The sequence below is a fragment of the Camponotus vicinus genome, unplaced genomic scaffold (assembly GCF_025532165.1).
Source record: "Camponotus vicinus isolate PSW18456_S1 unplaced genomic scaffold, iyCamVici1.0 SCAF_10, whole genome shotgun sequence".
Lineage (NCBI taxonomy): Eukaryota > Metazoa > Arthropoda > Insecta > Hymenoptera > Formicidae > Camponotus > Camponotus vicinus.
In genome coordinates this window covers 7,221,866-7,249,336 of record NW_028141946.1, presented here as the reverse complement: position 1 = coordinate 7,249,336, position 27,471 = coordinate 7,221,866, and the positions used below count along the sequence as shown (strand labels likewise).

The window sequence follows — 27,471 nt, the reverse complement described above, 5'->3', positions numbered from 1 at the left end:
AACATTCAGTTGATAAATGGAAAGAAGGGAGTTGGAAACACAGTGATCTTTGACATTTCGTTTTTCGTATAAAAATATTTTCACTTCTTGCAATTATTTGCAATTAGGAGGTTTGCATGTTACATTAAGAGATACAGTTTAGTCAGTACAGTTTAAAAAACTTTTTAAGAAAAGGATTTACAATTTAAATTAGGAAGCAGTGATTAAAAACATTGTTGTCAATATATTATCGGACAATAAAGGATCTAAACGAATTATAACAGCTTCCTTTTTAAAAAATTACGAATTATTAATTAAGAATTAATCAGAAAAAATTGATGGCAAATTTCTCTTGTAAAAAATTTCTATCTATATCATATATATCCGATAATTTTGAAACATTTTGCAAAAATCAGTGGGCACGATGAACGCTCGCTACCGAATGTGAATCTCCGCTCTCGAGGAAAAACGTCGCGGATTAATCCGCCGTTCGTTCTCCGCGACGTCCAATCGTCAGAATGATAAGCAAACAGCCAGCGCGCGCGGACGTTGCCGTTATCCTGTGGATATCGGCACCGCCGATGGCGGGAGGAAGAATCTCTGGAGCGTCGGCAATCGAATGATTAAAGGCGGCTTCGCCTCGGTTCCCCCGCTTCGATAGGACGAAACTCCCGACGGAAATCAGAGTCGCCGGCCATATCTCCGAGGATTCTCTCTTTCTAGACACCGCGAGAGATCGCTCTTTCCGCTTCCGCCCTCTTTCTCCGACTTAGGCTTCAACCCTCCTTGCCTCAACCCCAAGCTCCTTCTAAACTCTCCGCATCCCTCTTGGCAAATAACTGCTCCAAGTACCGGAACAGAGATTTCTGGAAGATATATATATATATATGTATATACATACATATATATGTAAATACATATTATGTTTTATATGTACATTTTATGTATCTTATATAAAAACACACATATGTGCTGAGAACGAGCGCGTTACGAGCGAAGGAGATATCGATTTATATATAAAAACTCGCTGGTAAATATGCAGATCGATACACGAACGTCGTGTTCGCCATTTGGACATTATGCACGATGCACGCGACGGAGATAATGATGATAATCAATAGGAATTACACGTTACCAATGACACATGGCGTTTAATGTAAGGTTCTCTATTTGTACATGGAATATAAGGATGAATGAAAGATATTATACGGTTGAAAAATAACTCGCTGGATTAACGCAAGCCTTATGAAATAGCGAAGGATAAAAAGTAGAAAATTGAAAATTAATTAACGCGATCGTTATTTTATTGGCAGAATTTCATTCATGTATCATTTATGTATAAAATTATACGCTTTTCTATTAAATTATATGCTTTTATATGTGTGTGCGTGTTTTCGTGAACTTTGTCATTTATGATAGTTGCATCAAACTTCAACGAGTTTCGGTTTTTATCTTTATTATGAGTTGGCTGGTTATGTTCGGTTGTAGCAAATATTCTCGTAATAAATTAGGCCGATAGCAAGAATGGTACGTCGATCTGTCCTCATTTACGATCTGCTTCGTACCGAGCAACCACCCGATGGCTTTTCTGAAAAAGAAATTATGACGCACATCAGCGAGAAATATAACATTGTGGCTGGCAAAACTCTTCAGAGAGACATCGCCCTCGCTTTGCGTCGTGGTTTGGACTTTGGTATACTCGCTAAGAAAAGAAATAAATTCAGGTACCTTTTCCACGCGAAAGCTCTGCTGGCAAATAATTTGAGGGAAAAATCTACGAAATTTATATAATTCCATCTGCGAAAGCAACTACAATTCTTCAATAACTCCCGTCACGATAAATTTTTTAATTAGATTATTTTGCGTGTAAATTAAGTTTCAAGCGTACTACACGAAAATTATATCAGTTTAACCTGAAAATGATTACAGATCATAAGAAAATAATAATTTTTATTTAAAAAAGTAATATATAAATTATAGTATTCTAAAATTAAAATTGCCATAAAGTTTTATTATAAAAATTAACGCTATCTTGTGTATGCGATAGATAAATTTATTGCAATATCTGCGCAAAAATTAAATCTCAAGGCTTTCACTGATTCAATATCATTTCCTTTTTCAGTATTTCATACATGTATACACACATTATTTTGATAGATTTGATCCCAGTTTTCATCAGACTACAAACTCGAGACGCAATACTGTTAGGAGTAACACGAGGACAAAAAAGAAAAAGAAGAGTAGTAAGAAAAAGACGTCTAGCAGATCGACCGCAACTAAAGAACGACGACGGCGACGAAGACGATCTCCGACCCGCAGAGATCGCAAACAATCGGATCCGGTACCGCGACCTAAATTGCCCAGACCGACTTCATGGTCGCCGAAAAGGCGGTTTCTTGCCGACGAACCTATACCGAAAGTCATTAAGCATTTTTAAATTAGAATGTGTGAGAGGATTTTCTTCCCGTTTCGTCCCATCTTTTTTATAAATAATTTTTAGTAAATTATGTCTAATATTTGTTTACACATGTATGATTTCAGCAATTACTGAAGAAAGACATAAACAAATGATCGTGCGAAATATATACGGATATATATTGTATAAAGCGATAAAATATTTTTATATGCTATTTTTATTTGTGATATTTTGTATTTGTGAATACATTTGTTGTTGATATAAATTATGATATAAAATATACTCGTATAAATAATTTTTTCTTTGTTTATTCTAATCGGTTTTCATTTGAAAATATATTTGGGATTGTCAGGACACCATTTTTAATCTTGAATCGTTTTTTATATTGTTATTAGGAAGAAAAAAAGAGTGAAGATAAACTAAGGATATTCGAAATATATAATTATAAAGCTGCGATAAAACATTTACTTTAAAAAATAATTTTTACTCCCACGCGATTAGTCATGCCGACTTCTTTTTCATGGTGAATCCAGTGTAACGTATTGCGTTGCGAAAGTGACCGAATAAAAGGCGTCGGTGCGAACAACCCCCGAAAATCTTACCGAACAGAGGCTAGTTCATCAGTCTTTGAAGACCGGACCGATGCACCGTAGCTAATCGACGGACAAATCAGTCCGCGCGATACGTACCTACAAAGATTCTCGCAATACGCGGGTGCGGTTCTTTCCTGGATCATCCCCTACAAGATTAGGAGATCCAAAATCGTGGATTTAGTCGCATCGTTTGATGCTGTCTCGCCTTAACAGGATCGCGATCTTGCTGGCCGGAAGATTAATTTCATGGGAACAGATTTATCGATCTCAAAAAGTATCGATGATTTCCCGTCAATTCTATCTAACGTTTTGATTTTGCTCGCAGGTGAAGCGGAAGATCGAGATTTTACGCCAATATCCGGCCATCGTCGTATAATTGATTGCAAAAATAACAAATTTATTATACAGATAGATTATTTTTGTTAGGTAATTATTATTTTTTCATTAGTATTATACATTTTTCATGTCGATATCGCCGTAATTGTAACTTTACAAATCTAGCGAACATGATTTGTTGGATTTTACATAATATTTTTATGTGAAATTTTATATTTTTTTATGAAACTTTGGAAAGTTTTATACAAGTCAATAATTAATTTAATGATTCTTTTGATCGGTTCTTTAACCAATAATTAATTTTCGGCTTACACTTTGATTTTCATTTATGTGCGGCTCGCGTTTACGGCGTCCCATTTGTCAGTAAGTAATCAGCCACTATAATTTCTCACATTCGCCTAATACCGTCAGCTCATAGAATAGCAATCCCAATAGCGATAAATATTTCATCTAGCATATACCCGGGCACTACTACGTCAAGAGCCGCTGTATTGTTGTCGCACAACAATGAACTGGTATATCGTAAGCAGCGGCACAACAACGTGTCCTTTTGTTCGCAAATTACACGTTGCGTAATACACAACGGTAGACGCGGGGAGGGAGAGGGGAGCTTTTTCTCGTTCGGACCCCCGCACGGATTAAGGGCGGCGAGACGAGCTCGTATGGAATCGCAAGAATGACCAACATATGTTCGACGACTGTCCTAACTAATCAATTAGCGACAGGATAATCACACGTTGCGTCTGACGTGGTTGCGTAGGTCGTTTTCGATCGAAGATATCGACGGGAAGGTAACGTATTCTCGCCGATCCATCGTCGTTGGTTGGCCTTGCGTGTGGTTTCGATCTTTTCAGGGATTAATTTCGTAATCTTTCATGAGGATTACGACTCTCCGAGAATTAAATTGGAATCCAGCAAAAGCTATTAACTACTTTGCTCGGTAGAGAAAGGAATATCGTGGCGGACAGTTCGTCTTCAATTTTCCAACGAGAAAATAATTTAACATGAAGGATAAAAATTAGTAAAATAATAATAAAATTTCTAAATTAAATTAATATAATCGTACAGATATAATTTCTTTCCGCTTGATGGTAAATTATGACACTGCAATGTCACACATTATTAATCATTGTCCAAGAATGTATAAAATTTTTATCCATGAATTTTTTAATTAATAATTAATAATTAATTAAAAAATTCATAGATAATTAATTAATAATTTTATTAACTAGATGAGCAAATAGTACGTGCAAACAAGTAAAATTTAATGACAGAGGCGTATGTAATGAATAAATGAGGCTCGATATGACGATGAGTCCGATGGGGTTAACAACCCCGTATCTTATAATCTCGCGATCGAGAAAAGGTGTCCGCGAAGCACAAAGAACACGTCGATATACGTGCCTCTGCCTTGCATTATCTCTCACCGTCGGTCTGTTATAAATATTTCAATGAACAAGTGCATCTGGTGAATGGGACCAAACTCGAGACGACGGAAGAATGCGTATTGTTCGCCAATCAGGCGCCATTTAAGGCCCACTTTCCGCTGTTCTTTCGTGAGATTCTTTCGTCATCCGATCTCCCGCGTGTGTTTGGAATAATCGTTGTTGCTCTCCATCGTCTCGATGCAGTTTTCTGACGTCATCGCAACTGGGGGAAGAAAAAGGAAGGGGTGGAGGGTAACAAGAAGTGATGCACGCATAGGTGCGTGGCATTTCGAATGTCCGGGCGCGTGCCGCAGGTGTTTTCGATTCGTATCGAGATGCTCGCGGTCGTTCTTCGTCGCGACACCCGTGTGGGTCGACTCTCGACACGTGTCACGAGGCGACGGCCACTTCCGGGCGTGGGCGATGATGAGCGGTCGTCGTGAGATCTGTTTCTTCCAGCTGTTTTTTTACTTTATTACATTCGACATTACGCTTCTACGTGAAAGGGCCGTAGTGCATGCGATAGAAAAATGCGTAAAGTAAAACTCTGAGGAGAGAAATATTACTCCGCTGTAGTAAATTTAATCTGCGAGAATGTTAATCGACTGTACTAAATGATAGCGCAAGAAATATTTATATAAAAAAAATTATATAAAATAGAAGAGAAGTTTTGAAAATCTCGTGCAGAGTTCAGCCAGTTTAAAATTTAGGAGTATCAAAGTTAGGAGCTCCTGAAATTCTTCCATATTTTAATGCCCTTCTGTCGAGAGCTTAACGAAACAACAGACGAGAGGTCGTCGATCGTAAAGGCCGATAATTATCACGCTAAAGCCACCGTATACGTGTCAGCAATGAATCGAACGAGGTCCGAATGAACGTTAAGGGTCGCGCAACAAAGAGCGAGCCCACGTCGTCTCGAACCAATTAGGAGATCCATTGTTACGCGAGGCCGATTCGTTCTATTGGTGTCGACACATGATATATATCCGCGAGATATATAGCCACGCTCCCCCGTTTTGGGACTTATACGCCGCATTCCGTAGGAGTTACATCTCGCCGCGCTTAACGGCCTCGTTAACGTGAATAAACGCTACGCGAGCAATACGCAAGCTCGTGCAAACCTATCGGCATCGTTAGCATCCATGGCGGGTAAATATCGAAGCGCCAGCCTGAAATCGGAATCAGAATGTGCGAATCGCCATCCGCGAGTTAAGAGCATCGGCGCGCGTCATGCATTCTGATGCATCGATGAATGTATCGCCCGCCTGCGATCATCGGTTAATTAATTTTCATGTAACAGAGAGAATTGAAAATGATAGAGAAAGAGAACAATATAATTGATAATTAAGTGAGCTAGAAATGTAGAAATTTATAATGATAATTATAAATTTATTATAATATAATTTTTTTGTAGGTATTAGAGGAGAGAGAGGATTTGTCCTGAAGTTTGTATTTCTGTAGTTACACAAAAAAATAATATAGAGGAAAATTGTGTAAATAAATAGATAAGTTGTCTGAGATTATTCTTTTCCCGATAAAATAAGAGAATAGGACCTAGCTGACAAATATAATAATCTTATGGTCAGGTGTCGATGATTAGTGTGAATTCGGTGACAACATTTCCTATAACGGACTTGTCTTCTCAGGCCTGGACTGACATTATCTCTTCGCGTTATCGTAGCCTTCGAGATTAGCCTTCGTTGTCACGTGTTTATTCTACATCGTTATACTTTTTCTCTCCTTTTTTTCTATCCTTTGCGTCTTTCTCCTTGACCGGACCGAATTTTTCGGTCTTTTAAGGAATTTTTATAATATCTCAGAAAAAACGCGAAAAGGTTTTCATGCTTGCAAATTAGAGTTTTCTTTTATTTCCAATATTATATTATATATATTATATTATATTATATATATTATATTATATTAATTATATATTATATTATAATTTATTTGATGTTTTGATATTTTTCAATCGTCTCTATTATTCGTTCTAATTAAAGTTAAATAATGTGTTTCTGTTACTTATAAGAAGTGTGGTTAATAATAAATAAGTGTGATTAATAATATAAATAAGTGTGACTGATAATGAAAAATAAGTGTAAATAATATAAGCACTGCTTAGCAAAATATTAAATATAATATCTGAGATTATAATAATAGTTTACATTTTTTTATCTATATAAATCAGATCAGGTAGATTTGATAAATCGTTTTGTTTGAAATATCCATTGTTATATCATTGAAAACATTATTCAACATTAATTCGAATGTGAAAGCTTAGTGGAAGAAAAATACCACAATGTACATAGTCACAATTGAAATCAAGGTTGAGGAAGACTATCTAGAAGATTTCTTCGCGTTAAGAAGGTGATAACGCGGCTGAATAAATAGTAACACCTTTACTTATCTTAAGTTCTAGGATAACACCAATTAATGTTGAGTATGTATCTCTGGAATATTAACTATGTGTTAGCAATATTAACCACTTTAATATATCATGTATTCAGTCGATTATAAATGGTAGAGAGCATTATATAACGTAGCACCCAACGATAACTATGCAATTATTACAGGTGTTACATAATTATATATGTTATATAAATATGATAATATATCATATATGATAAAAGATCTCTTAATAAAGAAACAAGTATATAAGTTTTACTATAGAGAGATTTCGAGGACTAGTAACTCTCTCTCTCTTTAAACAAATAATGACGTTTTATCTATGTCGTCTTTTATCTTGTTAGATAAGACATAGATTCTGTATTCAAGACATAAATTCTGTACTTTTGTTTAAGATAAACTTTTAATTTGTCTCTTCTTCATTATATATTATTGTCTTTTCATTCTGAGGAGATTAATCAAGTTAATCAAGTTATTGTTAACATAGAGAAATCTCCAATTTCTCATCTAAAGATGACTAGCCATCCTTGTATACATATTAACGAAGGGGTTCTTTTGTAACTCTATAACTTTATGGAGCGTGCGAGGTAAGATCACGAAAGATGTTTGATCGGCGTCTCATTCTTAGATTATATTGGCGAGAACGATTGGCGGCATACACGGTGAATGAGGGGATGAAGTGCGGGGAGCCCGATGAGGGAGGGAGGGAGAGAGAAAGAGAGAGAATGTACGCGTGGCCAGAAGAGCGAGATGACAAGGAGGTGTAGAGAAAGAGAAAGAGCGACACGGATCAAGGATAGTCTTTGCCAAATACCAATATTTGCGACCGCCCTGTTGGTACCTCTGCTCGACTCGACCTAACTCAACCGACTTAACTCAACCGATCCGGCCGCAACTCACCCCTCTCTGTCACCCCCTTTTCTTCCTTCCTCCTCCTCCTCCTCCTCGACTCTTCACAAACTGTCCGCGGATTCGGAAATCGCGGTTGACGCTCAAACTCTAAAAATTAGTCTTAGTTCGTCGGGAGAAGGAACTGAAAGGATTACATGTTGACAATCAGAACATAAGGTATCTTTGATATTTCTATCCTCAAACCTCAGCCATTTATTTTCTTTTTGCTCAATCATGAAGAAGAGAGGAAGAGAAAGATATCCAGGTTTTAGAAAACTGATATTCTTTTTTTTCGAAATTATGATTATTGAGATTTTTGGCTCAAGTCAGTTGAAGATGCTAGAAGAGAATAACCAGGTAGAGACAAATGATCGCAGACCTATCGCAATCGGCTCTCTCCTAAACACTAGGCAGCGAACGTGGAGCTGCAAAATTGTCCGCTCGTTCAGCGTTGACAACCCAGATTGATTTCGGGCGTGTGCCGGATCGCGTACCCTGGCCCCGATTGGCTTTTCGCCCGAGGGCAACCAGGCGGAGAGTAGTGCCGGTCATATTACGTGGTGTGTCGCAACGGTCGGGGTTGCGGCGTGGGTATCGGGGAACGCGGGGGAGCAGGCGGAGGGAGGCGGAGGGGGTGAGTCGCGGGTCCGATGCAATAAATAATAATTAGGCGCTAATTAGCGGCGGCCATGTTGGCCGCCGGCAGTTGTCGACGAGTGAGCGCGCGCCGCCGGGGTGAATAAGGGGAGGAGGAGGAAGAGGAGGAGGAGGTTGATGGCGAGAGAGGGTGGTAGAGAGGAACCGGCGGTGGCTGATGCGGCGGGAGCGGGCGAGGGTGGTTGCTCCCTGCGAGCGGAGGGTAGGAAGGACGAGGAGGGCGGGGGGGAGGAGGTAGAAACGGGCGGTTTAATCACGTCACACACCGACGCGGTACATTGCCGGGGCGATAGTGCTCTCGCGTACCCCGAAGCATACGCTATCGCACACAATCATATGCGCCCTCGTATCGGCAGTCTGTGTATGTATATGTGCGTGTGTGCGTATGTGTGGGATTGCGCTTGCTTGTTCCGGACATGTTGACGATGTAGGGGCTAGCCTGTGCGGCCGTACGATAATACAACGAGCACGAGGGTGGATAGTGGAATCGCAGGGAGGAACGACGGCAGGAGGCAACGGCGGAGAGGGAATCTCGCAGGACGGTGGTATGCGGAGGAAGAGGATGGAGCGGCGCAGGGAGCGGGTGGAGGAGTAGTGCGAGGTGGTCGATTTCACGCGGTCGATTGCTGGACCTGCAGCTCCACCCCCGTGAAGGCCGCTTTTGGCCATTCGCCGGCATACGCTCCCAGCGTCGTCTTGCCGTTTCGCCAAGATATCCGGATAGTCCGACTATATGCGCGCGCGCGATGATGATATTGCGCATTTGGCGGATAAGCACGTGTCTGCGTGATAAAAAAAGGTCCATTAATTCCTAAAGATTCTTCAGCAATTTTTAACCATGAAAGAATTAGAAGAAATCGCAATTTTTAAATATTAATTTGAAAAGTCGAGAGATCTGTAGGAGAAAAAAATATGCGAGATACATTTGGAAATAAATACTTTTATTATATGTATAGAAAGAGAGACAATATATATAGAACATGTATAAAATAAATGATAGTAATAATTTTTAAGCGAAAGCATCGGCGTGGAAGTGTCAAACGACGTGTTAAGAAAAACGTTCTCTCTCATCCGATGCGAAAGACAACTTTAAACGATTGACAAACTCTCTTAACGGAATTTGTTTGAGTTTCATTATTTTCTATTCGCATTTGCAAGTAAGATATTGCACCAACAGGATGATCGAATATTAGGCATTATCTGCACACGTGTCACTTGCTACGCGTGGAGTCTATTCTCGCGGCGCGTTGAAGAAATCGTTAAATCAACGCGGACGTTTCTGCTTTTACCTGTAAATCGTGTGAAACTTTCGTCGCCAGAGTTTCTGTAAATATTGGAATTGGCCGCGGTGCTCGATGCGTGCTGCATTTTTCTCCGAGAAGACGTTCGAGGTCTCACGTACGAAGACGGGATGACGCCATTTGCGCGAATCCCTGTCCTCGCTTTTGCGTTGTCGTCGCAAAATATCGATGTGACAACCCAAGGCACTATATAAAAAGTACCAAATCAAACACTGCTTATATACGTTTGTGTGAGCAAAGTTATATGATATTACAAAGCGATTGATGCGCGCGATTGAAAGATATATTTGATTTATTTAAATTAAATCTAGCATTTTTGCGTGGTACAGAGAAGTATTTTAATCTGCTTAAAAAGTCATTCGTTATTTAAAAATAAAAATCGTTTAGAGTTTCGACATATTTTTAGTATTAATATAAATAAAAATATCACAATATTAAAAGTTACAAAAAAATTACAAAAATTAACTTTAAACTTTAATCGAAATAATCATCAACAGCACAACTAGTTAAATGTATTCTCGGCATCTCTGAAAGCATTATCTCTTTCTCATCGCTATCTCTCTTTCGCTGCAAATTTAGCTTTGAATAATCGAGCTCATCAAGAATTTAAAATCCATTGCACGCTCCAAAAGTCAACGGGCGCACATTTTTACGAGCGGAAAACGTTTATTAACGCGTCGGCGATGACAATACAATGAGAAAGGGGAGCGCGGAGAGATCATGGACGAGTCCGATGGACTAGGAGGATTCACGGGAAAAGAGGGAGGGAGGGGAAAGCCCCGGACAACTACCGGCCGCGTATCGTAATTCTGTCGCATTACCATTTAGATTAGTTAGATTTGCAGGTAAACAGGACGCGAGCGGCGATCGCGGAGCACAAACAAGAGCGAGCTCGCCGTCCCCGTTGACATTTTAATTTCATCGCGATAATTACTTTCAAACGGATGGCTTTTTAAGTAGATTAAAATATTCCCGTACCACGCGCACGTCCACATTCGTATAATTAATGCACTTTCGGGTAGCGGGCGGGATGCAGATCGGGCGGCAGAGGGTGAGCGGAGCGGGGAAGAGGACATATGAGTTCGGGTCAAACCAGGATCGGGGCGATATATCGTCATTCGTTGGACGAGTTTTAACGAACGCGCGAGTGATTTTAACTCGATTTTAATTCGGCGTCATATAGCCGATCGCGCGAATTTCATTATCGTTTTTGCAGTCGCGAGAATCGTTCACATGCGCGCCACCGAACGCTTCGGACATTGCTTATATAATACAGTCACTAACAGATCTAATTTGCAAAGATATAGAACGTGATTTTTTTTATATTATAAATATATATCGAATTTTATTTACATTGATATATATTTTTATTACATTATTAATTTATCTATATTTCTGGACGATTTGATATAAGTATCATTTATCAATTACTGATTAAAAATCTAAAATAATAAAATATTACTATAAGATTCACTGTTGATTATCGTGAAATGTAAAGAAATGTAACTAAAAACCAAATATTTTTTGAGCATTATTTCGATACATTTTAATCTCTCTTTAAATAGAGCTGTATCATGAGGAGTTCTTTCAAAAATTTGATCGATTGTTAAAGAGCATTGCGTTTTCAGCCTGGAACATCTGATTGAGATAATGCTCGCAGCGAATCATGCGTGGCTCGGCTGCTAGGAAATATGAGACAATTATTGCGTTTACCGGTAAACAGTTTTGTTTATTCAATCGCTGCTGTTTCCGCACTCCAACGATCTCCACGCTCATCCACCGGGATTTGTATCTATTTTTTCATCGCTGCCTTTTTTTTCGCTTTGGTAACCACGTGATGAAATGGGCTATTGAGGGAGAAAAAGAGAGAGAAAGTTGCTTGATAAATATGCGGTTTTCGTCATGCGATTCTGTTAATGAAGATTGTTCAGTCATCAGCGAAAACATTTATTGTAGATTATACAGGATATTAAAAAAATATATTTTTTTCATTAATCGTTGTTAGATCAATCTACGCTGCTTTCAATACTTTGATCATTAGACTTTGTTCGAAAAAAAGTTTGAAAATATTGATCAACATCGTATCGACAATTGATAATAATGCGATTCGCCTGCTTTTTGTGAAAGACACTCATACGCAAGCTCGACAACTCGGCAATAACTCGGTGGGCGATCAATTCGTTGCCAGCTATGATTCAAATCCGACAAATTGATGTCGTCGGTCGTGTGGCGACCGTTGAACAGGGGTGGTTTAAAGCCAGCTCCCCTTTCCACCACCCTTCTTCGTCCTTCTCAATCCCGGGGGATATGACGGAGGATGGTCGGAAGAGGTTTCGCGACAGACGGGCTGCAGCTCGTGTAAACAATGGCACCACCTCCTTCAGGGAGGCCAAGCGTAGGTGGACGGGCACGCGTGTGCACGCGCGCGCGGGTATGCGTGAGGTGCTTATTGGGTCCGTTCGGGGGTGGGGTGCGCAGAAACAACCCTCTGGCCAAACATCGCAACATCAATCAGCACCAGTCACTCGAGCGCGGACCATTGGCGCCAACATTGCGATATTGCCTGCATTTACATTCGACGGGGAAAAAGATAATGACAGGACGGGTGGTATTGCGCTGGCATCGAGGATTCCAAGTTGCCCTGGAAGCTGGAAACGATCTGGTCCTATCATGGGAGCCTAATTATACATCGCGATTTGTCTGATTATGCACGTATGGTGTAGAAAAATGTCGGTCGAGAGAGAAAAGATCATCGTTGGCGATCGGATTGTATCGAAATTGCGAACAAGAGCAGCTTGCGTGCGAGAATGTAATTTTCCGTTCGCTTATTCGCTTAATGGAGGAATAATGTAATCGACGTATGATGTGCGGCTATGAAGAATGTAAATAATGTATATTTACCAAATGCAGCGAAAATGATGCAACAACTAATTACGGATCGCGCAGCATAAAGGACGTTACGTGTAACGGTAACAAATTGATATTACGCGACACGCCTCCGTGTCGAGTTGACATTTACGACTCGAGACATAGTAACCGCGCCCCAGTTACGCCACTGGCATTTCAAATAGCCTAAGGACATCCTCTGGGTGCTGTACAGATATTCTCCGAGGAATATCCCCGAAACATTAAAAGAGCGAACAATAGCGTGTGCTCCTCTGTGCGCTCAAGTGAAATAGATGAGATATCCTGGAATTGCCCGTAATATCCTGGAATATTCTCGCAGGGAAGTTATGTCGCACGAAGGAAAATATATGAAGAGTCGTTGTAAGAGAGTACGGTTACTTTTATACGGTTTATATAACGGAAGAAACCAGAAGTTCTATTCTGTATTTCTTATTTTTTTTAAATAGGAGACGCAATTGGATTATTCCTTAAAAATCGAGGGATCCGCTGAAAGTACGTATCGAGTGAGAAGTACCCGCGCGACGGTTCTGTTTTGCATAGCATTAGCCCATATTATTGTAAGCCGACACACTTAATTCTCACCCTAACACGCGCCCTAACGATTTAAGCCCCTGCACAACCCTGCTTCGAGGATTCGACTGTCACGCTACTCTATATGACACATTATTCTCGTGCAGGATTTTCGAAGAATCCTCGGAGAAATTTAAACAAAGGTTTTGACGTACATATTTCTTATGTAAATTGAAAAATATTCTTTCATGATAAAAATATAAAAATCGCGATATATCGTGTTTCTCTCTTTCTCTCTCCTCTTCTTCGGATACTTGATTATACTAATCGATATATCGCTTCGTTTCGCGCGTGACAATAAACAACCGGCTGTTTCTTCTCCACGAATGATACCAGGCAATCAGCTGAGTTTTCGACCCCGCTGTTCGCCTTTATGACGTAGATGAAGATAGTGGTAGTGATCCACTGTTGTCGCAGTGAGTCAGTATTTGGACAAGAGCCCCGTGCTCCTTGCCAACGTGCGATTCAACTTTCACCAGCTTACACCCCAGGACATCGTTCTTTGCAACCGGCGCACGCCAGATACGAGAAGTATACATCAGTTTTGCTCAACTGAAAACACCGAGATTTGTGAAGAAATCTTTGTAATTGACATGTAAATATATGATGGATATTCACAGCAATGAAACGTTAAGATTACATGATGGTGAATCTCTTGGGATATGATCGCAATCAAAAGCTCAAAAAATTTGCGTTAAGAAATAAATTATAAAAGTGATTGCTTGATACATCTACAATTTGTTTATTAACTTTAATAAAATGTTATAAAATGATCTTCTTATATTATATTTAAAAAGAGAGAAACATATATGAATTGCTGCAGAATTAATACACCATCTTCAATATATTATGTCGGAGTCGATCGAGGAGCGACCGAATTAATATTAACTACTTCCTCGCAAACTTGCATTCATTGTACCGCTTCTCTCTCTCTCTTCATCATTGGATATCCTTCCTCAATGCTTCGATCAAAGACCCTCGGGCTAGATGTTGCAGACCGGATCGCAAGCTAGCGCGCGCGCAATGGTGCACAGTTATCACACGGATGCACACACACGCGTGCACGAAACACACACATACGCATGCGCAATACACCCACCATCTCCCGCGTACCTGCCGGGAATAGATTAGCCGTGTGTTGGCGCATTGTCGTAGGGACACATGTAGGCTCTAAGTAGGTTGCGTGTGTTAGTTGCGCAAACATGTCTGCAGCGTTGTCAGGCGGGCAGGAAATTACGTCCGCCTTTAGCCGCTCTCTATATTACGCCACCCCCCGAGTACACCCGCTCACCCGCACATACGTAACCCTTACCTGTCGTCACGCTATCGAGGTTTATGTATGCGTATGCATGCATGTATGTATGCGCGCGCGAGGGCACAACACCACCCGGTCTGAGGACGAGGCGGCCTCGTACGTAGGTACCTATCTACCCTACCTACCTACCTACCTGAGCCGGAGATACGTGTGTACACAAGCGGCGTGTGTACCGCGCGGTATGGCAGAGATACCTCGGGCTAACAATAATGCGACTAGTTGCAAATGGGACGGATACCCGTATACCTGCCGACGTGACGACGTGTAAGATGACAGCGGCTGTGTGTGACGTCCGCCGCCTCGAGATCCCGCGAGATCGGGCGCGTGGGCGTGAAGCGCCATTAGCGTTAGATATCACTCCGCGATACGCGACCCGCTATCATGACATCGAACGTCTCGCGAAACGTTTATAATCGTGCGGAAGGCGAATATAGCGCGATAGCGAAATTAAACGATATCGCGACGGGTAGAAATACCATCATTATACGAAACGGAGAACGAATGGAGAACGCGTGATAGAGTCTTCAAATAAAAAAATGCTGAAGAAATGTAGGAAATTGAATTTTTTTGTATTTATTTAGTTCAATATCGAGAGTCCCTCTCGCCTTCTTCATTTTATTCAAATTATATCGCGGACGTTACGTCTGCGGATATTAGATATGTTTGTATGCGAATATCAAATGTCATTATTAATTGCCTGACACAATCGACCGCCGCGGAAATTGCAATTTTTTATTCACTCTACATACGCCGTTTTTGTTTTCATCCATCGTGATATCGATTCACACACACATACATGTATCTTTTTTTAAGATTAATCGATGGAGTTTGATTAGAATAACGTCGATTTAAGCTCGTTTTTCGCGACTCGGGTCGGCAATCACGGTGAATTTCTACAGGTACTCGAAAAAATGGGCATTCTCTCTCTCTCTCTCTCTCTCGATGGTTCCTTTGTATATCCGCACCGCCGGTGCCTACCATTGAATCATTGGACACTTATGCGAGCGCGCACGGGCCCGTCCAAACATTTCGGACAGCCTAAGGAAACACATTTGCCTGCGGGCAAACACACCGCGGCGAGTCGCGTCTTGTCGCAGCAGCCTCCAGCACCAAAGTGGAACGCGGAATGTGTCTGGGACTGTGTTTGCACTGCAGGACAATATTCCGCGTCTTTCAAAGGGCACAGGGAGAATGCGGTATTATTGCGTCTCACGTTGAGAGCGCGCGACTCCTTTCTTCCCTTCGCGGTGTCATCTTTTGTCTCATCGCTTTATTTCTATCCCCGCGAATCTAAGCGCGCTAGATGATTCTCGTCATCGGGGTGCGAGATTTTTTAGATTCCAGCTTGCAAGTGATGTGCAATTTATTGTGCAATTTAAGGATAAACTATATGAATTATAATTCGCAGTCGAAGAGTTTTCGTTTCCCTCTCTTCCGATTCTGGGCCGCCGAAATAATTTTGTTCTCTCTTTCTCGTCGATTTTTTAATCATAAATCGTCATAAATAAATACTAATCATAAATCATGTATCATAAGTGCATTTAATTGCGCGAATGTAAAGCTCCGAAATTTGATAAATAGGTAAACGACTGCGCGATGGCTCGATTTCACGGAGGGCCATGTTTTCATTTCCCATTATTACTACCTAATTTATTCTTGCGCACGCACGTGTGACACCGTGTACCACTTGGTTGGTAAGCATACGAATCTCGCAGCGAGAAGCAGAAGGGGAGGAGTGTGCAAAATTAAAGAGAGGCGCGAGAAGGCGAGGGGAAAGGATGCAGTTTTAACCGACGGCGAGCTTTAACCGGTGACCTCTCCTCCCCGTGACTCGTCGTGAATAATTCCTCTGCCGCCCCCGCGCCTCCCTCCTCTCGCCCCTTCTTCTATCCACCGACGACAACGAAATTCACCGTGCGGCGGGAAGTCGTTAGGCGTTTTCCGACGCGAGATAAAATTCTGGGAAGCACGTCGAAACGACTCTCCGTGCGCGCGCGCGCCACGGGTATTGTTTTAACGTGTTTGAGTCAAATATTGACGCAAGTTGGGCTCGCGAGGCGGCCCGGAACGAAACGCTCGCGGAACAAGATGAGACGGAACGACCCACATAGTGTCCACGTCTCGAAGAGCCGAGAAAACGGAGAACGCGTCGTGCCACCTTCTTCGTGGTAACGAAGGAAAGGTGGAGAGACGTAACGAGGGAAAGAAAAATAGTCCTCCCCTCTCATCTTTCTTCCTCTCTTCTCTCTCTCTCTTTCTTTCTTTTTCTCTCTCCTTCTTTCTTTCGCTTTCTCTCGACGTTTTCTACTCCATCACCGTGCGAGGTTACTGCTGTCGAGTGTCGTAATGCACATGTTTTCTCGATATCGCTTACGATCGTGTTTGACTTTCTATAAGAGATAGAGCTAAAGCCTAAGACCCATGGGAGAAGCGATTTTTAATCTCTTGTCGCTGTGACTTCATCTCATTGTATCGTGTTCGATTATCGGTTCTATAAAGAATCTTGGGACCAGACAATTATTTCACATCTTTCCTTGCTCATATCCTGTCAAACAATTGCGGTCCTCTCTCTCTCTTTGTTTCTATATCGGGAATACACGGGAAATTACCACACCCAGACCGTCAAATTCCGCGAATGGATTGCATGGATGGTGTGCGTCTTTGGAAATTCCATGCGCGAATTGTGCGAATTCTCATTAAGTCGCATTTATGCAAATTAATTTGGATTAATTAGAATTTCTTAGTAAATTAAGTTCCATAAAATTGAGACAAAGAAAGAACTATAAAAAATGTATGTGTAATAATTATATAATTTTTCATTATTCTGTATTTCTCCTACTTCTTATCTTTTCTCTCGGTTTATTCTTAACGATTTTCTATTTTTTCGTATTATATTTCCATATAAATGTGTTATGATTCATTAATAATATACGTGATTTTAAATCTGACATTTAAATATGTATTCCATGAAATGTCGTTGTCATTCACACGTTCCTTGTTAAACGAACTTCAATCGGCGTGTCGATGTTATTACTTCTTCAAGCCGCGCGAGTACTCTTGCTACTCCAACCATTGCAATCGGGAGATGAAAAGAAAAGCAGATCGTAGGAGATCCAGCGCGTGCAGTAAACCGCTTTGGCTCTCATAAAATCTCATAACCCCGGGGCGAGAGCGGCAATGTGTAGCCTCGGATTCGAAATAGAAGAAGGGTCGATAGATACGATGAGGCATCCCCGAAAAGAAAGCCGGAGATGTAGGAGAGACCTCGCTCTATGTCGACGAAAGGACAGCAGCGTCGACCTTGTTGTAGTCTGCGGTGAATCTTCAATAGTGCACCCCGTAAGGACCCCGCGAGGGGGATGTTTGTTTGGACTTTGGATCGTGCTTTTTTGCCAGGATCTCGGGATTCCGTCGCGTGTACGCACGCATGGAAATGCGTTTTCCGTGTTTCTGAACAAAAACGGACCACATGAATGAAGCTGAAAATTAAATGAAAAAGCGCAACATTTTTACTTAAACTTGCCTCCACTTTTAGTATTTCACAGAATGAAGAGATTTAAAAAAAGCCAGACTGCTTTTTCTAACTAAATCTAGAAAAAGATACATTTTTCTATTAAATATTTGTATTAAAATTATTTATAAGTAAAAATTATTTATAAAATTATTTATAAGTATCTATCATTATCTAAAATTATTTATAAGTATTGTATACGCAGTATCAGTGCAAGATGAGATGAATCGCGCGCGTATCTGATGATGAGCTAATATTTATGTTTTATCTTAAAATTCCTTGTTCATAATCATGACGCGGCGCATCAATGAGTATCATATCTCTGTCAAATGAGTAACAGTTTTATGATGTTTATTCGACGAGTGGCGCGACGGACGACCTTTGTGAATGAGATTCAGCTGAGCAAGGGACTCGGGCGCCAATGAAATCCCCGGTCCATTGAGCAATGAGTGTGACACCAGTCGCCGGTCATTCTCCTCGGCTATTTCTTGACCATTGCATGGCATTTAGGCACCGTTTACCGGGCCCGAGCGTTTCCCGGCCTCTGAATGCCCGTGTAACGCATTGCAAACATTTTGCCGTTGGCAACACGCAGTCGAACGGCGGGACGAGGGGGAGAAGGGCGTACGAAGGGGAAAAGGGAAAGGGGGGAAAGGTACCGGGGGTGAGTTTTCGATGCAATTCTAAACCGGTAAAGGACATTGTACCTAATGTTTGGACATGTGTTCCGCCCCGGTCACGCCTTTTGTTACCATTTTCCATGCACGTTTGTCCGCTTAAAATGTTGTTTTAGCGCTCGCGAGACGACGCAGTCATCAGGGTGGCTTGCAACGAGCTCGACACGAGCCGTCAATGGGAGATTCAGCGTCTTGTCGCTGTTTGCGTAAAGAATGTCTCTTATCTAACTTTGATCTTCTTTCATAGATTCGTTCTGGCAAGATTTCTTCAGCATTTTGTGCTCCATTTTCCCAAAATGATTCGGCAAAATTCAATTTCCGTTTTGATGAAAAGGAAAACGTCACTAAATATTATTATAATGTCACAAGACATATTTACATCATACTTAAATATATATTATAGAATGCTATTTTTTTGGCGATATTGGCAAGAATTAAAATTATAGTTTTCTTACTTTTTAGTTTTATTTTTCTTTCTCTCTTTCAATTATTTAAGCTTTAAAAATTTTGCATATTGAATATATCACATATATATATAAAGAAAAATATTCTTTTATTTCTTAAAAAAACAGTTTAATTAGATATTCTACACAAAAAAGTTAGCGTATTTCAGACTAAGTTATGATAACGTAATTACTTGCATAAATATTTTGCATATTGCCAGAGTTAATTGAGCGTGTGTGAAATATCTATTTATCTATCTGTCTAAATATTTTGCAAGTCGTTCAGTTCGAAGAAACGTTAAAATAAAATAAAATTAAAGTTACACTCCTTCTCGGCGTGACATACATACACATAGCTTTTAAGAGTATTAAAAGCTTGTTCGCAACGATCGGAAGTGCTGGACAGAATTCTCATAGGTTTGCTCATTTTCTGCGTACTATTGCAGCTCCATGTCGATATATCATTCCGCAACGTACACATCCTTTCAGGCACCACGCCCCGACGATATACGATCGACATTAGTTTCATAAGAGCGCTGGCGACGAAATTGCACGATCAGGGGTTGGTAGAGGCGTTATGCTTTGAATACTGACATTTCCTGGGGGACGATTTGGGCGGCGTAAGGGTATTCACCATGTAGCAGACGGCATCGACAAATTGGCTGGGAAAGACTCTATAGATTGATTTTCGGTAACGTCGCAATTTCCCATCGAACAAGCTGATCAAATCATATCGAGAATTTCTACAACTTGTGTTAAAATATTTTCATAATCGCGTATATTCGTACGTAACGTGATTATTATTTAATTATTACTTAATTATCTTTATTTACATTATTACATATATTATTATTATTTACATTATTATTATAAATTGTATTATTTAATTATTATTTAATTATTTTATCATGTCGCGATAATATAATGTTGATAGATTTCAGAAAGTATATCTTTGCAATGATTAATTGCAGTTAAACTTATTACTATTTATTATGATTATAATTTATTAAATTTTTATAAACTTTTTAATATATATTAATGTTTTCTTTAGGTGAACATGCGTTAATACTTGTGAAATTTGATTTGATTTTTAACAGCCAAAATTATTCGAGAGATCTTCCGGAAAAATATAAATATATATTCTTTATTCTTAACGCTCTCTTTCATCACAAACTTGCTAATTGCCGATTAAATTTGTTCAGGGAATCTTTTCGAAGCCCCCAGCTCCTTAGAACGCGGCATTCTTCGTCGGGAATAAATATTTTCTGCACAGGTACGATCACGTGGTTTCTCACAATCAATCACCGATCTCATACAAATCGCGTACAAGATTCACACCCCCTCCTCAAAGGTCACCTTCTTGCCTCTGTCTCGTTTATCTCGCGAAGAAGGTCCGAGTCCGAGGAGACGCGCCCAGCCACATTTATTGAAAGAAAATATGTCAAAGGAATTTACGAAAAAGGCACAACATGTATTTCATTCGGCGATTCAATCGCTTACAATGCGGTTCTGTATCCGCACGTTTGACTTTTGTCCGGGTTTCTACTATTAAGGTTTCCGCCGTTCTTTTCGCCCCGTGCATCTTACGTTCAGGACGTTCACATTGCTGGACGATGTTCACGATCCTGATCTCGAAGACGCTTCCTATTTTCCATTCATGACGGCAAATCGACCGGAAAATTCAATGTGTCCCAAAAGAGCTTTACATCGACAACGGAAATTGTCAAGTGGATTACAGAGGATAACAAGTCTTAAAACATTATTATTTCGGGACATTTCAATATTTACATTTTTGTTGAAGTAATTTGAAAAAATTTGCAGTTTTTAATTATAATAATTGATTATATTATATTGAAAATAATGTGTGTAACATTTCACGGTATCTCGGAAATATTAAAATAATTTTTTAAAAATTAATTTTGTTTAGTTTATTCTGTATTAATTTATTAATTTATACATTTCATTCATTTTGTTACTTGTTATTAATTTTTTAAAATTTATATTTTTCCCTTTTTTCGATATATGTATTATTGCTTTTAACGTAAACTCTGAAATATAAACGCATCTCTGATTTTTTTAAATACATAAAGAATATAAAGTATATCATCTCAAGTAACTCTGCAAAAATTCACTTCGCAGGGCATCTCTGACGAATCGCGAGATCGGAATCGACGGATGTGAGCTTGATCGAGCTCTCGACCTAGTAGCTGCACAAGAATCTCGGTTTCTAATCCTATCGTTAAACGTATCTTGTAACCTTAAGTTGGTTTGCGCGTGTATGTACGTGTATCGGGATGTACGAGCGTTTCACCCCAAAGTTTTCGGCCCCGCAGAAAGGGCAGAAAAGGGGCCGCCTGCCTCAGAGTGCGGATTGGATTGGATCAGCTTAACGTTGATTTAAGCCAATCAGCAAACAGCCAGTCACCAGTGCCCGAACCTCAGCATTGATCTCGTTAGCTCTTACAACTTCAATGTTGCGTTCCACGCACCGGTAGACATCGCCATTGAATTCGCAACGCTGCGCACCGTTTCTCCTTTGGCCCTTCCTGCCTTCGTCTGCTTTCCTCGAGGCAACTACACTTCACCTTAATTGCAAAACCTCGGAGCTACCAACCCTTTGTAGCTTTGAGTTACTTTTGCGAGATTGGAAAGCACGAGATTAGTAGTTAAACGCAACTTTTTGCTGTTTTAATGAAACCTATGAGAATAATTATAAATTGTTGTAATATTTAAGATGAGCGGACGATTATAAATTAAGAGACGAGTCTTTCGTTGGACCGAAAAATGTTCTTCCTTATTTTCTTTATCTATTCTTAGACATGAAGTGTCTGTCTAAATATGGTGTGGTATATTCACAAATGTCGAAATGAAAATGTTTTTCATGTTTTTTTTGTTTACCATTTTTGGTTGTTTCTTTACTTTCTTCATTCTGTCTTTTATCATTGTTCGTCCTGCTCTCTTGCAGCTTTGCAGCTGGTTACAGGATGTAATCTGGGACTTTTCCTTAAAGGACGTCGCGTATGTGAGGCGCAAGTGGCTGGATCGGGAATCGAACCCGAGTCTTTCGCTTTCTGGGCAACTGCTCTAGACCACTGAGCTATCCAGACCTCACACCTAATGCTGCTTTTTAACACAACGATATGCGACTCCAGAGCGATGTTGGTATCTTGCTCGATGGATGCAATGCCGATTGCCATGGAGGATCCTTGAAAAGGTCGCTCGCTGACCAAATAAGTGCCGGTGGAGGTATTCGCGTGCACTGCATGCTGGCTTCCGACTGGCCTTCCGTAAGAAACGGCACCACGACGAGCACAACGCCGTAGAGAGACCACATCCCCCAAGATCCCTCTAGTACATACTAAAATCCCCACTGTACCAAATAGCAGTGGCGGATAGACCCTAAAATAGGGCCGTGGCAAGCCTCCAGAAAAATACTCCAGAAGATAACAGTTAATTTTCTAATAATTAAAAACGTAATCACACAATAGGCTTTACCTGTATAATTAAATAATATTTGATTTATATGATTACGATATGTGTCCTATAATAAAGATATAAAGAGTATATCTTTCTATTTTTTCTAATGAAACAAAAACAAACAGGTTTATGTACATGTCGGTTTATTAATATATTACTGTCAAGCTCTCTTTCAAGCAAAGATGTCGACAAAAATGGATATGTGACTCAAGTGATTGCGGGGGTGGTATAATTCGGACGAGTATTTCCGCACTAGAGCGACGTAAGGATACGCACTCTTATAAAGTCGCACACATCGCGCGGATAATTCACACAACGGTGGAGGAGGCGAGATGGATGTTAGTATTTTAAGCCTATTTAAGTGTGTTTGTCGTATAATATTGACATCGTGCACACAAGCAAAGAGAGCACGCGTACACCCTTGTTCGCGCGAGCGCCATTTCTCTCCCTCTTTCTCTTTCTATCTGCCTGTTTATTCCTCTCTCACTTCTTCCTCATGCTCGTGACACTACGACCCGTATTACTCACATACATATAGATGTATATGCATAGTGCGCGCGGGCGAACACACACACACACACACACCAATACTCGTGCGAAAACGGGAAGAAGCCGAGGGAGCGAGTGAATCAAATCGCGTTGTATGCTCGGCAAACGACGCTCGGCGTCGCAACGCTTTTCTTCCAAGAACGAAGAATGAACGCAAAAGTTTCTTACTGTAGAAGTTCGTGAACTCGTCGACTCGCTGACTGGCTCGCTGCGATCGTGAATTTGCATACAGAACTGTTTTGCCCATTAGACACAGTGCTTAGTACGAAAGTTCTTGAAATCGGATGAAAGAAATATTCAAGAGCACGTAATGGACTTTTTTTCCTTAGATTTTTGAAAGTATAAGATTTTATCAGTTTATTTTTTTGCACATAAAATTTTTTCAATTGTAAGACAAATGCTAATAATTAATTTTTAATATCAAGATGACGTATTTCTTGTGTAATTATACATATTATTGTACAATTTCTTTAATTATTTTAATATTTTTTTCTAGTAATAAATAATTATCACACACATATTTTCTAATATATCATTTGAAGCATATTTTGAATTTTATTAATTATACATTTATTACAAAATTAAAATAAACGCATATATTTCTAATAAAAAATTGTTATCAAAATATCTGATTTCTAGAGAAATAATTATATGATCGAAATCTAATGTAGTATGAAATATTTGCAGACCTAAAGTAATTATTCAAATCTCTCGAGTGAGAAACTGTCGGAATTGACTATTTTAAACATTTCAAATGTGTCACGTTGTTCGTTAAATTCGGTACTTAACTTAAACACATTCGATCGCCTTTGCAATAGGTGAAATTTTCGGTCTGCTACCCGTGATGAGAGGTGATCAGCGTAACATCCCTTTAATCCGTCGCAAGATCACGGATTTATCTCAAAGGGAGGAGTAGCAGCCGCGCTTGTAAACGGTAGCCAAAAGGCTGTCAACGACACCGATAATCTCCGGATATTCATGACAAATTATGGACGAAGTTATGGGCCTGGCACGATCCCCCCTGCGTCAGGATAAATGGGCGACCTGGTGCCAGGTGGGGCGTGCCGGTCCCATGCTGCGACGGGAACAATTACGTAACACCATGAAACGCACCACGAACGCAGCGGGAATTCTCCTGGAAGAGTCTCGGGTCGATTCGCACGAAAGATATCTGTGCAGTTGATATATCATGACCATTTTGTACACATACCAAAAATTGTGTGAGAATCAGAATTAGAAATTATGTGAGCCTTAGATATCTGAAAACTCGAAGGCCCATATAAACGCTTTCAATTTAGATATTATTATATTATTTATAACATAATTTCTTTTATCGCGTTTCATGGCGTTATTAATATTTTTGTGGCCGAGGAAGATTAGAAGAGTAAAAAAAAAACGATAATAATATAACGTAATAACATTTTCATTAAAATGTGATAATATTTATACAATATGCGTCTACGTATAATGACAATAATAAAAAATCGGAAAAGTTTAGTTTTATTCGGCCGAGTGACGTACACATGCACTTGGCGTAATGTTTTAAATAAATCCCTGAGTGAAAATTTCTGGACCATGCTGATGCGATTTGATACGTCGAGCTTGCTTTTTGTTTGGCACAAATATTTGCGCGCTGCAAAATCGCATGGCAAAAATCGCGGGCCGATTTCTCCTGTCCGGTCCGGATCGGATCGGATCGGATCGGATCGGAAATCGGGCTCGTCCGTTTGTAGCCCGGGTCTGAAACTGCGCGTCGCAGCGGGTCGCAAACTGCCGTCGCCCGTCGCGGTGCCGATGTTTAGGTAAGATATTCGTCCTCGCAAATATTTGGAGATTGTCTACAGCCTCTAACCACCGCGCACCACTCTATCGGCTCTTACATTTAATTAATGACGTGCACTAACGTCCGGGGCGTTAATGCGCTTTAACGCAAACGTCACTTTAGCCGCGCTGTTTACGCTTCGCGGGCGTTCGCTGACTTTATTACGATTATTCTTCCGATAATCCGCGAGGCAAAACGTCGATTTGCCCTATGTAAATAGGGCGCGTTTCAATATTGTGACGATTTGTGGTTTACACTAAGGAATCGCTATTAAAATATCAACAATGTACAATAGCTAAAAAAATAAAAATATTAAATAGATAAATTTATTCATCTCTCAAGATTTACAAAAGAAACTTGGAGCGAGAATTATTGGAAAAGAACATGTGATGGAAACTTGACTAATATCTTTCAAATTTACTAAATATGAGTTATATTAATGAACAGAAACAAGAATAAAATAATATAAGTTACAATGCAATTATAATATTTAATAAAATGATAAATGAAATAAATTAAATTAATATATTCTTTGAAACACAATCATCAATTTATAATAAATATGTTTTCATTTAAACAATATTTTTTATTAATTTTCGTTAAAAAAAGGCGATTTTTTTCAATGAATTATATCAAATATCGAGAAATAAATTCTCTTAATTAATTTTGTGATTAAAAAACATATAAATATAGCCAGTGTTTTAATATCTTTGTATAAAAACCAATACAAACAGACATAGAGACATAGAGACACGCAAAGGCGATTTTAGTTTTCGGGTTAACCATGCGTGATCGTAAACCGCAATCCTTCTGGGTGGATGAAGGCTTTATAAAAAGCCGCAAGTCCTTCCGTGGTTAACCATTAACCGGTTGTTAGGGCTCTATCAAGAGCTATTATATTTCTATGCCGATTGTCAGTGTATAATTTAATCACGTAATAATACAATTAATTACAACAGCGATATTTACTTCAGGAAATTTATCTGTGCGACAAAATCACCACAGAAAATTAATAATTAAAAAAAAAAAAGAAAAGTCAACGCGCGTATATTCACTTATCTTTCGGTCCACATCGTTTGTTTTGATTTATCCCTTCAATATTCCACAATCAATCCCTCTGTGACTATTTTTTTCATTTGTAAAGTGATGTTTATCCGTGCACGTATAATTTGAATTTCTATCGCAGAGGATTGCGTCGATCGATCCTGGTCATAGCTCTTTGAGACATATGTGGAAATATTCGAAATCACGATTAATCCAAATTCACGCGTGGTCGCACGGCACGTCGCGAAACGTAAATCGAAACCGCTATGACTAGATAGATATATACGATTTTCCATTTCGGCGTGACTGATCACGGTTTTTGCTGGAAACGTTGGTTGGATGGAGATTGTGCACCAAGGTAAACGTGACGCATGGTAGATGAACATGCGAGCATGAAGGACAAGCGTATCAATTACATTAACTCTCTGATACATTAGTTATGGCAGGAAAGCTATGTATGTACAAATATAAAATAATGTTGAAGTTTTATAAATACCCATAAAGGATACATAATTTAAACTTTTGTTTTCCGAAAATGAGAGAGAAGGCAAGAATATTGGATGTAAAATCTGAAATGCACATCCCGAATGCACATTTAAAATATCACGTACGTAATTCGAGGATGAAGAAACCGTTGATTAAAACGATCGGATTTATTGGCGCTTATTTCCCAAGTTAACTGCGGAGGGTCGTTATTGGAATCGAGCGAGGAGGAAACGGCAGAAATAAATAGTTGATTAGCGCGTTACGTACGTGGTGCCGCGACGCGGGCCGGTCACCCCGGTATCCGGCCGCTTATAATGTATGGCCCAGTCAGGTTTGGCGCGGTCCAGTAGGGGGTTCGGTTGACAAATCATTAACTATGCATCGAGCCGGCCTGCAAATACTCGTTACTAGTGCTTCTCCGTACCGGCCCGATCCCTGCCTCGCGCCCCTTTCCACGATGCATCGTCCTATTGCTGCCCGCTATTCCACCCCCTCGCAGCCTCTCATCGTCCTGCCACCGTCAGTGACCTCCGGGAGCAATACTCGATTGTCGTGTCGGGGTATTCGCAGCTTGGCAATCCTAATTGATAACAGTATGCAGAAGTTTTTAAAGAAAAATGATTTTTATTTTTATTATCAGGGATTTATCACGTAAAAATAGTTTAGT

General features: G+C 40.0%; 1 protein-coding gene and 1 non-coding gene across 3 annotated transcripts; one reads left to right on the top strand and one right to left on the bottom strand.

Moving 5' to 3' along the window:
• The first annotated feature begins 1,413 nt into the window (after nucleotides 1-1,413).
• LOC145960450 (uncharacterized) lies at nucleotides 1,414-2,650 on the top strand. 2 transcript variants are annotated; one of them, XM_083079937.1, is made up of 3 exons: nucleotides 1,415-1,703; nucleotides 2,137-2,426; nucleotides 2,521-2,643. In XM_083079937.1, the coding sequence occupies exons 1-2, from the start codon at nucleotides 1,504-1,506 to the stop codon at nucleotides 2,414-2,416; spliced, it is 480 nt and encodes a 159-aa protein (XP_082936063.1). In that variant the 5' UTR covers nucleotides 1,415-1,503; the 3' UTR covers nucleotides 2,417-2,426; nucleotides 2,521-2,643. The 2 variants fall into 2 exon arrangements, with proteins under 2 accessions (XP_082936062.1, XP_082936063.1); XM_083079936.1 differs by having other exon boundaries at nucleotides 1,414-1,703; nucleotides 2,137-2,650.
• A 19,810-nt stretch (nucleotides 2,651-22,460) lies between these two features.
• Trnas-aga (transfer RNA serine (anticodon AGA)) lies at nucleotides 22,461-22,534 on the bottom strand. Its single transcript has one exon. It is a non-coding gene; the product is annotated as a tRNA-Ser (tRNA).
• Nucleotides 22,535-27,471: the final 4,937 nt, after the last annotated feature.

Excerpts from the sequence above, each read along its gene's own strand:
- LOC145960450 (XM_083079936.1), top strand. The coding sequence starts at position 1,504 with ATGGTACGTCGATCTGTCCTCATTTACGATCTGCTTCGTACCGAGCAA. Across the intron at positions 1,704-2,136 it reads AAGAAAAGAAATAAATTCAG|ATTTGATCCCAGTTTTCATC; the intron begins GTACCTTTTCCA and ends TTATTTTGATAG.